Here is a 14,594-nt window from a genome sequence, read left to right as displayed (position 1 = left end):
CAAACCAAACCAAACCAAACCAAACCAAACCAAACCAAACCAAACCATCTCTAAATCCTAACAGGTATCTGCTATATTTCCTTATTCCTTCAACTAAGATCATCTATAAAAAGTAGTAGGCTTATCTGAATGTAAAAACTCAGAAATGATGCCAGCTGCTTCCAGAGAAGGGACCAGGTTGGCTTTACATAGAAAAGAAACTTAGGCTTTGCTTCTTGAGGTAGTATGGAGGGGAAGGGGGTTGGCAGAGATGTTTATGTTTACCAAAGGCTGCAGACTGTGGCTTGGAAATTACAGTTAGACTCTCCACACCACCATGCTTGAGGAAAACGAAACAACATGCTTGCTGAATTCTTTGAAAACCAGTCAAGGGGCATATTTACTCCTATCGACTACCATGGTTGCAGCACAACAAAACCAGATTTCACACAGACACAGAAACAGAAAATGAGCTGGCACTGAGTCAGGAACTAGTGAAATCTCAAGGGCTGCCAAGGTTTTGAGGTCTACTGTGCTATTGCTCTAGAAGAGCAACGCCAGATGTTCAGCTTTGTGTACACATGCTTGCCGATACTTTGGGGTTATGAGCTGAGAACAAGGACTAGGAAGGAATGTGATGTTAACAGTGGCTGCTGAGATGATGGTAAAAGTTACAAAGGCAAGGAAGCCAAACTCTGGTTCCCCACAATCATAGTTGGCAAGCTCCTTCTCAGCATAGTAGCCTCTATGCCACTGGTCTTTGGGGAAAAAAATATAAATCTTTAGCTGAAATAGAGAGCAAAGTTTGTTTTAGGGTTTCTCTGTGAAGCTCTGCCTGTTCTGGAACTTGGTCTATAGACTAGGGTGGCTTTGAACTCACAGAGATCTGCCCACCACTGCCTCCCAAGTGCTGGGATCACAGGCACGTGAACAAAGTTTTTTAGCTTGCTAGTGTTCTCCATGTTTTCTCAGGTTAGTGTGAAGTACTTTGCTCAGGGTCACACAGCTAACACTAGAGGCTTCCAGAGTTGTGACTAACCTTGAGGGGTGGGCAGAAGTGGGCAGGGAAGTTCTAAGTGGGCCGGGCACTGTGCCTCACTGGGGGTGTTCTGATTTCCTCTCTTTTTTGTATTCTGGTAACATTCCATAGACCTGGGTTTGTAGAAGATAGCTCTCTTTCCACAAGTTATTTTTTTCTCACCCTTTTTCTTAACAGCCATACGTCATGTCCTCTCCCCTCCCAGCTTTTCTTTGTCAACTTAACACCAACTAGAGTTTTCTGGGGGAAAGAACCTCAAGTGAAAAAATGCCTCCATCAGATTTTCTATAGGCAAGTCTATAAGGCATTCTCTTGATTAATGATTGATGTGGGTCGGACCAGCTCACTAAAGGACAGGTAGTGCCACCCCGGAGCTGGTCCTGGGTTGTATAAGGAAGTGGGTTGAGAAAATCACAAGAGACAAGCCACTTAGCAGCATTCCTCCATGGTCTTTGCTTCAGTTCCTGCCTTTAGGTTCTTTCAACATTAAGAGTATGACCTAAGTATTATTAGATGAAATAAACCGTTTTCTCTCAATGCTGTTTTTCATCATGGTGTTTCATCACAGCAATAGAAATCCAACTAAGGCACTGGCTAAACACCTTCAAACTTCCATAACTTTCTTTCTCAGCTTCAAGAGTTTTGTTTTGTGATTAATACCCCCCTTTAGATGCTTAGATGCCATGCAGGGACTCATTCCATGGAAACTGTCACATCTGTCACCTTAGTTGCCCATAGAGCATGCCTTTTTCCACACTCCCAAAAAAAGACACACTGAGGTGTGTGTGTGTGTGGTATGTGTGTGTGTGTGGTATGCGTGTGTGTGTTTTAGAAAAATTCAGTGATTTTTTCATCTGAGCATTTGGAAGACGTTTTATCTCCTCAAAAGTCTCAGAATCAACAATAGTTCTTCCTTTTTGTGTCATGAAACGTTTCTGTCTTTGGGGTTATGTCCAGCTTCCCACATTACCTGCAATTTTGAAGAACCACCCTGGGTTATACTGCTGGATCCTGAGTAGATGAACTGTGGGAAGAAAGTTGTATTGAAACACCCACACTGTTTGATCCATCCCCTTAACAGATTCTCTTCCTATGCTCTTGTCATTCTGAAGTCTAGACTACCCCCGAGTTTTAGGAAGAAAGTGACATTGAAATGAAAAAACTACCTTGGTTCTAAGGGATTCCCTAAAAAAAGTGGTTCAATTTCTTTCTGTTAGAGAGATGAAAAGATGTTTAAAAGTCAGTGATCATTCATGCAATCAACATATAGGTTATAGGACTCAGGACTTTCTCAATAATTTTACGAGGGACAAATAGTGGATCCTTGCCTATACTTTGATGTTAAGTTAGCAAGCTAATGACTGGAAGTATTAAAAAATAAGATGGCTAGTATGATAGCTCTCATCTACAGGAATCCTCTTTCCCCTCAAAATATTCTAGGGAAGAAAAGGTCACTACAAAATAGTTTCAGAATGCAGTTGATCTGAAAATCAAATGACTTTATTTTTATTTTATTTATTTATGTCTGTTTCCTCAATCACTGTGATGTCTGTGACCTACTGGGAACTAGCTGAAAGTGTGTGTGGTTTTTTTTTTTTTATTTTGTATTAACTTTTCTTCCCATGGTATGTCTTCCATTTGCCTGCAGAACTCCCAGAAGATGACCTAAATATCCTAAGAAGAAGATCAAGAATCTCTCAGTCCAGGAGGATGCAATCTGCTACGAAAGCAGAGGCACCTTACCTTGGTTTACAGATAACCCTGCTGTTTTATTGCAGGGCATTCTGTTAGAGGTACTTAAACTCTACAGATATTTATAAAGTTTTCTCATTTATAAAGCAGGGAATGAAGAGCTATTGCATTTGATCTTTGTGGCAATGTTGTGTCAATGAGGTATCACTGGACTATGCATGATGCAGGGATGGACAAACCATTGAATATGATTTGTGGTTAATTTTTTCCATAAGCATCCTATTTACATGTTGGGCCTAAGGCTCTTTCTTGACACTTTGCAGTTGCAAACTCATTGCATCATTCCAGTTTAAGTAGTTGCTCTTTACAACACACACCTCTTTCCAGAAAGATGTTCGTTTTGCAATGCCTTCAGAGGTAAATCCTCTGAAGAAATGTCTCACAATCAAAGAAGTAAATGCCAGACCTCAGCCTTAGTGAAATGACTACTATGTCTCAGTAACCTTTCCACAAAGCTCAGGGATTGGGCTCCACTTAGACCTCTACTCGTTTAAAGCTCAATCTTGGTAGAGAAGAGCAAGAAAGTGGAAGAGTATTTATTGAAACCTGTTCTCTGTGAAGAAATTCATCCTTATATTAAGCCTTTTGCTTCTCGAGACTTGCTATCAAAGGGACATCAGTTGTGTCCCAGGTCACATGACTTCTGCATAAATGACCCGATTAACAAATTTCTTTTGGATTGAGTGCATTTGTGAACTAAACTAGCTAGGGGGAGGTCATGGCTTTGGGCTTCCTCAAGAGTAATTACTTTTAACTGGGCATGCTTCTGGTGGACAAATGTACCCATGAAAGGATTAGAATAACTACTTTAGGAACCTCTGATTAATTTCTCCCCATTCCTCTTGGCCCCCTGCCCCACCCCAAGGTTCTTCTTTTCTTTTTCCATATGTAACTTCTCCAAAAATTGCCTCTTTCCCTAGACACTAAACTCTTACTTTTGAGTTTTCACCCTGAAAAGAAAGGCTTCATAGCTGTTATATACACAGCCATGCTCTTTAAGATTCTTCTTAGTAATACTCCTTTTAAATCTTTTCTACGCACACATCCCAGCCTCTTGAGGTCCTTATCAAAACAGGCAATACATACAAAAATGTTCAAATGAGCACTATAAGTCAGTGATTGAGCCTAGTAAAGTTGGTGACCACAGAGTACTCTACTTGATCAATTAGAATCAAATACATAGGAATCAGTAATGGCCACAGTTCACTCACGAATGTTCCAGACACAAACAGGTAACAGATGCTACTTATCATAAGTTTACAACCGATACTGTGTTTCTTTTCTTCTAGCTGGTACAAAGAGAGCCAGAGAATCCCCAGTGCACTGTGAATTAGGCCAAGCATTATTTGTGCAGCCTGTGAGAAGAGAGAGCCAGCGTTATTATTCAAGGTGACTCTACCAAAGATGGTTTCAGTCTGGGTGTTCTGGGAAGTCTTGAACATATTCAGTTTGCTCTGTACATTAGTGTATTTATCAAGCTCTCCAAAAAAGAATAATCAACAAGAAACAAGATGCTAGTTCTAGTCTCTTCAGGATACTGATGTAATCATGGAGACCCCAGACACCATTCGACCCTATTCCACTGTCCTGCTAAACCTTTTGCTTCAGGATGGTGAGTGTTCACTATCTCTGAGCATTGAAAGAGTTACATGTCAGGGAGGAACCAAGGTTGAGACAGATGTGGCAGAGTGGTTTGAGTCTTCTTTGCTTGAACAAGAATGTTTTTATTTAATAACGTCCTTGAGGGACAATTATTTTGATTTTATAGGTGCTTCTAGTTAATTGAATAACAGAAGCCTATTGATCTGTCTTTCTCAGAAGGATGCCATGGCTCAAAGGAGAGCTGCTGGCCATGGGGACCTTGAAGTGTCTTTTTGAGCCCTACTATCCTTTCTATGGATTAAAAAAAAAAAGGCAGACTGTAGTTAGAAGACTCATCTCTTGTTCTTCACTGATAAAACCAACTAAGAACTTTTGACCTCTCCTTCTTTCCCTCTTCCCCTCTTATCTGGGACTTGAACTTCAGTTTACCCTTGTTGTCATATCCAGTGTTGATCTTTGCCACTGGGAATGAACAAATCTAAGCCTTATTTAAAAGAGAAAATACTATTTATGAAGCCCAAAGCCTAGTTAAGGATCTATTGACCATGACAAAGATGCAGGAAGAGGTGGATTGGTTATTGCTCTGGTTAGTTTTTTGTCCACTTGATAGAAGGTGAAGTCATCTGAGAAGAGGTACCCTCAACTGAGAAAATGCTTCTAACACATTGGCATGTGTGTCAGTTTGTGGAGCATTTTCTTCATTTGTGATTGATGTGGAAGGACCGTTTCTGAGAAGTTGGTCCCGGGGTATATAAGAAAGTAGGTTGCATAAGCTGTGAAGAACAAGCTAGCAAGCAGCATTCCTCCATGGCCTCTGCTTCAGTTTCTGCCCCAAGATTCCATTCCTTGTCTTCTACTGTTGATGAACTGTAGCCTACAAGCTAAACAAACTCTTTCCTTCCCATATTGCTTTTTATTATGGTATTTTTCCACTACAGCAATAGCATAGAAAGGACGAAAGAAAGAAAGAAAGAAAGAAAGAAAGAAAGAAAGAAAGAAAGAAAGAAAGAGAGAGAGAGAGAAAAGAAAGAAAGAAAAGAAAAGAAAGAGGAAGGAAACTAAGGCAGGTAGGTATGTACAGACTGAGTGCATATCCTATTCACTTGATTTCTAAAATCTTTCTGTATTGAGTGAGAATGGCCTTTGTTGAGTACTGACATAAGATGCAAATATCTTCAATTTTCTTTGGCTTATTTTTAGATATTTATTTCAAAGAATGTTTCTCCAATGTCTTAATTACTTTTTCCGTTACTGTGGAAAGAAGTGTGGCTTGGTGAGACAAGTGACACATACCTCACAATGAACAACTCAGGTTGTGTGGTAAGTTGGTAAGCCATGCTTAAATGTTGAGTTTGTATTTAGGTGCAGTAGAAGGCCAAGTGTTCCTCAAAAGGACAGCAGTTATATTCAGAGAATGACAAGATTTTTTCCCCCATAAAATGCTGCAATAAATTAGTAGGTGTCTGCCAGAGACTTCAGGAAAAAAAAAACAAACCCCAACTCCATCAGCCAATAACATTTCAAATTCTGTTGGAATGGCTGGATCCACCAGTACAGAGATGATGCAGCGTGCACAGTAGCCTGGATTTATAGCAGTTTCCACCTATTACAACACATGCTCCTATCTGTCTGTCTTTTGGGTTGCTTTTCAAGAAGGCATGAAAAACACTCCCAAAGTATTCCATTGTTTCAGTATCCACTCCTTCCAAATTTTTGATACTCTTTTCCCCCTCCATTTCTTTTTTATTTTTTTTGAGATTATAATTATATCATGTCCCTCCTCCTTCCCCTCCTCCTCTGGTCTATGCCATTGACTTGGGATTCTTTCCCTGCATCTATGTCTATAATTTGAAAGTTTGATTTTTTTTTCATGGTGTCACACATGTCTACAGGTCTGATAGATTTTGGAGAGAAGCTATGGATTGATATTTCCTATTTGTATGTCTGTGATGAGAGCTGGGCGTGAGAGCTTCTTTTGTTAGTTCTAAGTCTGATACTGGCAGAGCAGGTTGGGACAGAAGAGATGATGTGTGGGCGGGTTGGGTCCTGAAGTTGAAAATGGTTTTGGGGGGAATGGGATTTAGGAGAATGGGCTAGTATACAGGATGTGCCTTCTGGTCTAAGTCTTGAGTGTAGGTTTGGATGTGGAAAGTTTGGATGTGGTGTGGGAGGGACCTGTGGATTGGGGGTTAGGTGGGGTAAGTTCTGGCAGAGCAGTAGAGATTGGCTGCTACATGGGCAGGGACTCAGCCAAGGTGCTGGATGTGGGACTCAAGCTACATCTGGTGGATTGGGAAGGGTATATGGATAGGAAGTGTCAGGTAGAGGCACAGAGCTGGATTCTGGAGGAGGATGTGGGAGATCTGGCTGAGTAGAGAGGTTGGATATTGGTTTTAATGCTGTTGGCTTAGATCCAGATGTTGTTCAAGGACCCATAAATATGGATGGCTCTTATGTGTAAGTATAGCATTCTAAATTTGAAGAGAGCTGAGAGGGATAACATTGGTGTGTTATATGTTTGACCCAGAGGTGAGTGTAGGGGACCATGTTGACAACATGAGACCTCAGAGTTTAAGCAGCCTATTCTGGCTTTGTATTTGAGATCACCATCTACTTTCTTCTTTTATTATTTACAAACATTGCTTTAAACCATTTCAAACAAGGGTTACCAGCAAAGGCAGAAAACAAATATCTTCAACACCTCTAATCTCAGAGTATGTTTCCTAAGATCAGGATAGACTGGGAAAATGTTGAAGAATCCGGGAATGGTATGTAAATACATGTTCTGTGTGACCAATTAGCTCTGGTCTAATTGTCTTCACTTCAAAATACATTTATCCGCATTTTGATCCCCAAGGAGCTCATTGTAAATACTGTCTGTCAATGTTTCTACATTGTTTATTAGTAAAAAGTAACACTATTTATTAATCAAACCATAGTACTTAGTGCTTACCCCCATTGCATTTGTCTCTTCTTTTAAGATATACATCTTTGGTACTTCATTTGTTGGCATTCTGACTTAGATATGGGATCAAAATAATAGAGGATGGATGGGCTCCTTTTCTGTAAAGAGATATAGGGAAAATTTAATACTAATTATTTTTGAGGGACACATTTAAAATGGAAGTTCTCATTTACCTACCACATAATTACTTGAAAATAGCTTTATTTTTTAAAACATAAATCAAGTGACACTGATTCCTTTTATGTGTTTGTTTTCTGGAAAACACCAAGAGCTACCTTTCAGATTATTTCTTCACTGTGGCCTTTACTGAGATAGAGCAGATATTTTGAAAATTAAGAAAACAAAAAGTGTGTGTGTGTGTGTGACTTCAGAGATGAGAATAGGATGTAAGAATTCCTGAATGTGGATGCTGAGAACTAAATTTAGGTCTTACCTAAGAGCAGCAAGTGTTCTTAGCTACTTAACCACCTGTCAGCCCAAAGTAGATATTTTTAATATAGTTATTATACTTTCATTGTCTTTATTTTTCTAGGCTTTGCCTGCTCTCTTAAGTCCACTGGGGTCCTGGGTTCTTGACTGATTTTTTTCTCTCTCTTAAGAATATGCCATGACTACCATACAACAAATAGACAGCCAATTCTAATTAAGCCAGTGGGTGTTCCATTTACAGTCAACTGCATTTAGTATGAAGATAACACAGTCTCTTTCTTGACTTGCCTCTTGAACAAGTAGTAGCAGAGGTGCCATGCTGCCTTATGAAGGAAGAGTGAAAAGAAGGCAATGTATTGTATTTGCATTAATGATATTGCTAAGGATAAGGCTAGTAGCTTTTGAAGTGCTTATTGAAGGTTCAGAGGGTAGCTGCAAACAACTTCATTGTTATACCCAGCTAGACTTTCTCATTTCCATACCAGAGGACTTTATACCAGGTGACTTGTAGAACATTTCTTCACTATGTGGGAGGAGCATATCTCTCTAACTCAATAATGTGTGGATTGTGTGACATGATTTGACTGAGAATGACATGTTATTCTTTCTTCCTTCCTTCCTTCCTTCCTTCCTTCCTTCCTTCCTTCCTTCCTTCCTTCCTTTCCTTTCTTCCCTTCCTTCCTTCCTTCCTTCCTTCCTTCCTTCCTTCCTTCCTTCCTTCTTTCTTTCTTTCTTTCTTTCTTTCTTCTTATTGGATATTTTATTTACATTTCAGATGTTATCCCCTTACCCTGTTTCCCCCACCTCTGCCCAGGAACCCCCTATCCCATCCCCCCTCCTCCTGCTTCTATGAGGAGGTGCCCCCCACCCCCCCCCCCCCAACCCCCCCCCCCCCCAAATCCTCCACACTCAGTGTCCAGCTTTTATGGGACCAAAGATCTCCTCTCCCACCTATGCCTGACAAGGCCATCCTCCCCTACATATACAGCTGGAGCCATGGGTCCCTCCCTATGTGCTCCCAGGCTGGGGGTTTAGTCCCTGGGAGCTCTGGTTGGTTGGTATTGTTGCTCTCTTCATGGGGCTGCAAATCCTTTCATCTCCTTCAGCTCCTTCTCTCTAACTCCTCCATTGGGAACCTCTTGATCAGTTCAATGATTAGCTGTGAGCATCCGCCTCTGAATATGTCAGACTCTGGCAGACCTCTAAGGAGACAGCTATATCAGGCTCCTGTCAGCATGCACTTCCTGGCATCCATATCAGCATCTACCTTTGGTGACTGCACATGGGATGGATACCCAGGTGAAATGGTCTCTAGACAGCCCCTCCTTCAGTTTCTGTCCCACACTTTGTCTCCATATTTGCTACCTTGAGTATTTTGTTACTCCTTCTAAGAAGGATTGAAGCACCCACACTTGGTCTTCCTTCTTCATGAGCTTCACGTGGTCTATGAATTGTATCTTGGGTATTCTGAGCTTCTGGGCTAATATCCAATTATCAGTGAGTGAATACCATGTGTGTTCTTTTGTGATTGGCTTACCTCACTCAGGATGATATTTTCTAATTCCATCCATTTACCTAAGAATTTCTTGAATTCATTGTTTTTAATACCTGAGTAATACTCCATTGTGTAAATGTACCACATTTTTTGTATCCATTCCTCTGTTGAAGGACATCTGGGTTCTTTGAAGCTTCTGGCTATTATAAATAAGGCTGCTATGAATGTAGTGGAGCATATGTCCTTGTTATATGATGGGGCATCTTCTGGGTATATGCCCAGGAGTGGTATAGCTGGGTCCTGAGGTAATGCTATGTCCAAATTTCTGAGGAACCACCAGACTGATTTCCAGAGTGGTTGCACCATCTTGCAATCTCACCAACAGTGGAGACTCTTCCTCTTTCTTCATATCCTTGCCAGCATCTGCTGTCACCTGAGTTTTTGATCTTAGCCATTCTGACTGCTGTGAGGTGGAATCTCAGAGTTGTTTTGATTTGCATTTCCCCGATGACTAAGGATGCTGAACATTTCTTTAGGTGCTTCTCAGCCATTCAAGTTTCCTCAGTTGAGAATTCTTTGTTTAGCTCTGTACCCCATTTTTAAATAGGATTATCTGGTTGTCTAGAGTCTAATTTCTTGAGTTCTTTGTATATATTAGATATAAGCCCTCTATCGTATGTGGGATTGGTAAAGATCTTTCCCCAATCTGTTGGTTGCCATTTTGTCCTATTGACAGTGCCTTACAGAAACTTTCCAATTTTATGAGGTCCCATTTGTTAATTCTTGATCTTAGAGCAGAAGACATTGGTGTTCTGTTCAGGAACTTTTCCCCTCTGCCCAAGTACTCACGATTCTTACCCACCTTCTCTTCTATTAGTTTCAGTATATCTGGTTTTATGTGAAGGTCCTTTATCCACTTGGACTTGAGCTTTGTACAAGGAGATAAAAATGGATCGATTTGCATTCTTCTACATGTTGTCCTCCAGTTGAACTAGCAGTTGAACTAGTTGAAAATGCTGTAGTTTTTCCAATGGACAGTTTTAGCTCTTTGTCAATGATCAAGTGACAATAGGTGTGTGGGTTCATTTCTGGGTCTTCAATTCTATTCCATTGATCTTCCTGCCTGTCTCTGTACCAATACCATGTAGTTTTTTTTTAAAATCTATCTATCACTATTGTTCTGTAGTACAGCTTGAGGTCAGGGATGGTAATTCCTCCAGAAGTTCTTTTATTGTTGAGAATAGTTTTTTGCTATCCTGGGTTTTTTGTTATTCTAAATGAATTTGAGAATTTCTCTTTTTAACTCTGTGAAGAATTGAGTTGGGATTTTAATGGGGATTGCTTTGAGTCTGTAGATTGCTTTCAGCAAGATGGCCATTTTTACTATATTAATCCTGTCAATCCATGAGCATGGGAGATCTTTCTATCTTCTGAGATCTTCTTCAATTTCTTTCTTCCGAGACTTGAAGTTGTTGTGATACAGAGCTTTCACTTGCTTGGTTAGATTCACTCACAGTTATTTTATATTATTTGTGACTATTGTGAAGGGTGTCATTTCTCTAATTTCTTTTTCAGCCAGTTTATCTTTCATGTCGAGGAAGGCTACTAATTTGTTTGAGTTGACTTTATAACCAGCCACGTTGCTGAAGTTGTTTGTCAGGCTTAGGAGTTCTCTGGTGGAATTTTTGGGGTCACTTAAGTGTACTATCATATCATCTACAAATAGTGATATTTTGTCTTCTTCCTTTCCTACATGTATTCCTTTGACTTCCTTTTGTTGTCTAATTGCTCTGGCTAGGACTTCTAGTACTATATTGAATAGGTAGGGAGAGAGTGGGCACCCTTGTCTAGTCCGTGATTTCAGTGGGATTGCTTCAAGTTTCTCTCCATTTAGTTTGATGTTGGCTACTGGTTTGCTGTATATTGCTTTTACTATGTTTAGGTAGGGGCCTTGAATTCCTGATCTTTCAAGACTTTTACCATGAAGGGATGTTGAATTCTGTCAAATGCTTTCTCAACGTGTAGTGAGATGATCATGTGGTTTTTTTCTTTGCGTTTGTTTATATAGTGGATTACATTGATGGATTTCTGAATATTGAACCATCCCTGCATTCCTGGGATAAAGCCCACTTGATCATTATGGATGAATGTTTTGGTGTGTTCTTGGATTCGGTTCGCTAGAATTTTATTGAGTATTTTTGCATCGATATTCATAAGGGAGATTGGTCTGAAGTTCTCTTTCTTTGTTGGGTCTTTGTGAGGTTTAGGTATGAGTGTGATTGTAGCTTCATAGAACGAATTGGGTAGTGTTCCAACTCAGGGCTGAAATCAACCAAGTAGAAAAAGAAAAAAAAATACTGTATAAAATATCAACAAAACCAGGAATTGGTACTTTGAGAGAATCAACGAGATAGATGAACCCTTAGCCAGATTAACCAGAGGGCACAGAAATAGTATCCAAATTAATAAAATCAGAACTGAAAAGGGAGACATAACAACAGAAACTGAGGAAATTCAAAAAATTATAAGATCCTACTTCAAAGGCCTATGCTCTAAAAAACTGGAAAATCTGGATGAAATGGACAATTTTCTAGACAGATACTAGGTACCAAAGTTAAATCAGGAGCAAATAAACCATCTAAACAGTCCCATAACCTCTAAAGAAATAGCAGCAGTCATTGAAAGTCTCTTAACCAAAAAAAGCCCAGGACCAGATGGTCCTGTCAGGTATAGGTGAGAGAAGAGATCCTTGGTCCCATGAAGGCTAGAAGCCATGTGTGGGGGAATTCGAGGGTGGGGAGGTGGGAGTGGTGGGTAGGTGGGAGCACATCCTCATAGAAGCAGGAGGAGGGGGAATGGGATAGGGGTTTCCTGGGTGGTGGGGGATGGGGTAAAGGGATAATATCTGAAATGTAAATAAATATCCAATAAAAATAATAAAAAAAACATAGAGAAAATGCTCATCTTGCCAAAAGCAATCTACAGATTCAATGGAATTTCCATCAAAATTCCAACATAATATTTTACAGACGTTGAAAGAGCAACTCTCTATTTCATATGGAAAAACAAAAAACCCAGGATATGTAAAACAATCCTGAACAATAAAATAACTTCTTGAGGAGTCACCATCCCTGATCAAGTTGTACTACAGAGAAGTAGTGATAAAAGCTGAATGGTATTGGTATAGAAACAGACAGGTTGATCAATAGAATTGAATCAAAGAGCCAGAAATAAACCCACACAACTTTAGACACTTGATGGTTGACCAAGAAGCCAAAACCATACAATTGAAAAATGAAAGCATCTTCAACAAACGGTGCTGGTTTAACTGGATATCTGTATGTAGGAGAATAAACATAGATTCAGATTTATCACTGTGCACAAAACTCAAGTCCAGGTGAATCAAAGACCTCAACATGAAACAAGATACACTAAATCTAATAGAAACAAAAGCGGAAAAGAGCCTTGAGTGCAATGATACAGGAGACAATTTACTGATCAGAATATCAATTTTTTGGGCTTTAAGATCAACAATTGATAAATGGGACCTCAAGAAACTGAAAAGCTTCTGTAAGGCAAAGGATACTGCCAATAGGACAAAACAGCAACCTATAGATTAGGAAAAGATCTTCACCAAACCTATATCTGACAGAAGGCTAATATCCAAAATATATAAAGAACTCAAGAAGTTAGACTACAACAAGCCCAATTAAAAAATGGAGTACAGAGCTAAACAGAATTCTCAACAGAGGAATCTCGAATGTCTGAGAAACACTTAAAGAAATGTTCAACATCCTTAATCATCAGGGAAATGCAAATCAGAAGGACCCTGAGATTCCATCTTACACCCATCAGAATGACTAAGATAAAAACCTCAAATGACAACCCATTCTGATGAGGATGCAGAGAAAGGTGAACACTCCTTTATTGCTGTTGGCACTGCAAACTTGTACAACCACTTTGGAAATCAATCTGGCAGTTTCTAAAAAAAAAAAAAAAAAAATTGGAAGTAGTTCTACTTGAAGACCTAGCTATACTGCTCCTGGGCATATACCCAAAAGATGCTCCACCATACAACAAGGTCAAGTGCTCCACTATGTTCATAGTAGCTTTATTTGTAAGAGCCAGAAACTAGAAATAACCTAGATGTCCTTCAACTGAAGAATGGATACAGAAAATGTGGTTCATTTACACAATGGAATACTATTCAGCTAGAAAAACAAAAACATCAGGAATTTTGCAGGCAAATGGATGAAACTAGAAAATATTCTGAATGAGGTAACCCAGACCCAAAAGGACATGCATGAAATATACTCACTGATAAGTGGATATTAGCCATACAGTACAGGATACTCATAATACACCCCACAGACTGAAAAAAGCTAAACAAGAAGGAAGGCCCAAGCAAGGATGCTTGATTCACACTTAGAAGGGGAGGGCGGGAACTTGTTGTGACAAGGGATGGGGAGAAGAATGGTGGGGGTCAGTATCAGGTGTAGGGAGAAGTAGGAGAGAGGGCCAGTGGGTCAGGGGAATGGGAGGAATCTGCAGCTGCTGCGCATGGGGGTTTAGGTGGGGATGTGTGAGGGAATCCCTAGGAAGTATCAGAGACAGGGATGGAGGAGGCTCCCAGGAGTCAATTTGGGTGACATACACATATCAGTGATACACATATCAGTGGGAATATGGATCCTGAAGAGGTTCTTGTAGCCAGGCAGGACCCCCAGTGGAAGGATAAGGACACCAACCCACCCACAAAACTTTAGACCCCAAATTTTTCCTATCTAAAAGAAATGCAGAAACAAAGATGGAGCAGGGCTTGAGGGAATGGCCAGTCAATAACTAGTCCAACTTGATACCTATCCCATGTGCAAGCACCACTCCCTGACACTATTAATGAAACTCTGTTATGCTTGCAGACAGGAGCCTAGCATAACTGTCCTTTGAGAGGTTCCACCAATCAGCTGACCAAAACAGATGCAGATACCTACAGCCAAACATTGAACAGAGCTCAGGGACTCTTATGGAAGAGTAGGAGGAAGAATTGAAGTCCCTGAAGGGAATATAAATTCTACAGGAAGACCAATAGAGTAAACTATCCTGGACCCTTAGGGGCTCACAGAGACTGAGTCACCAACCAAAGACCATACATGGGCTGGACTGAGGCCCTTGGCACATATGTAGCAGATGTGCAGCTCAGTCTCCATGTGGGGTTTCTCTAACATCTGGACCCAGGACTGTCCCTAAAGCTGTTGCTTGTCTGTGGACAGCAACTGGGATGCCTTGTCTGGCCTCTGTGGGAGAGGATTTAACTAACCTTGTAGATACTTGAT

At 40.3% G+C, this 14,594-nt stretch overlaps 1 protein-coding gene across 1 annotated transcript in view; it reads right to left on the bottom strand.

The window, feature by feature from the left end:
• LOC114629464 overlaps positions 1-7,437 on the bottom strand; it is a 17,983-nt gene extending 10,546 nt beyond the window's left edge. The window contains exons 1-3 of the mRNA XM_028777496.1: positions 7,326-7,437; positions 3,982-4,125; positions 1,989-2,042 (exon numbers count right to left, since the gene is read on the bottom strand). Of these exons, the coding sequence (XP_028633329.1) occupies positions 1,989-2,042; positions 3,982-4,125; positions 7,326-7,385 (258 nt within the window). The 5' untranslated portion in view covers positions 7,386-7,437. The remainder of the gene's footprint in view (positions 1-1,988; positions 2,043-3,981; positions 4,126-7,325) is intronic.
• Positions 7,438-14,594: the final 7,157 nt, after the last annotated feature.

This window comes from Grammomys surdaster, unplaced genomic scaffold (assembly GCF_004785775.1).
Source record: "Grammomys surdaster isolate TR1022 unplaced genomic scaffold, NIH_TR_1.0 310, whole genome shotgun sequence".
NCBI classification, from domain to species: Eukaryota; Metazoa; Chordata; class Mammalia; order Rodentia; family Muridae; genus Grammomys; species Grammomys surdaster.
This window is presented reverse-complemented; position numbering and strand designations above follow the sequence as displayed.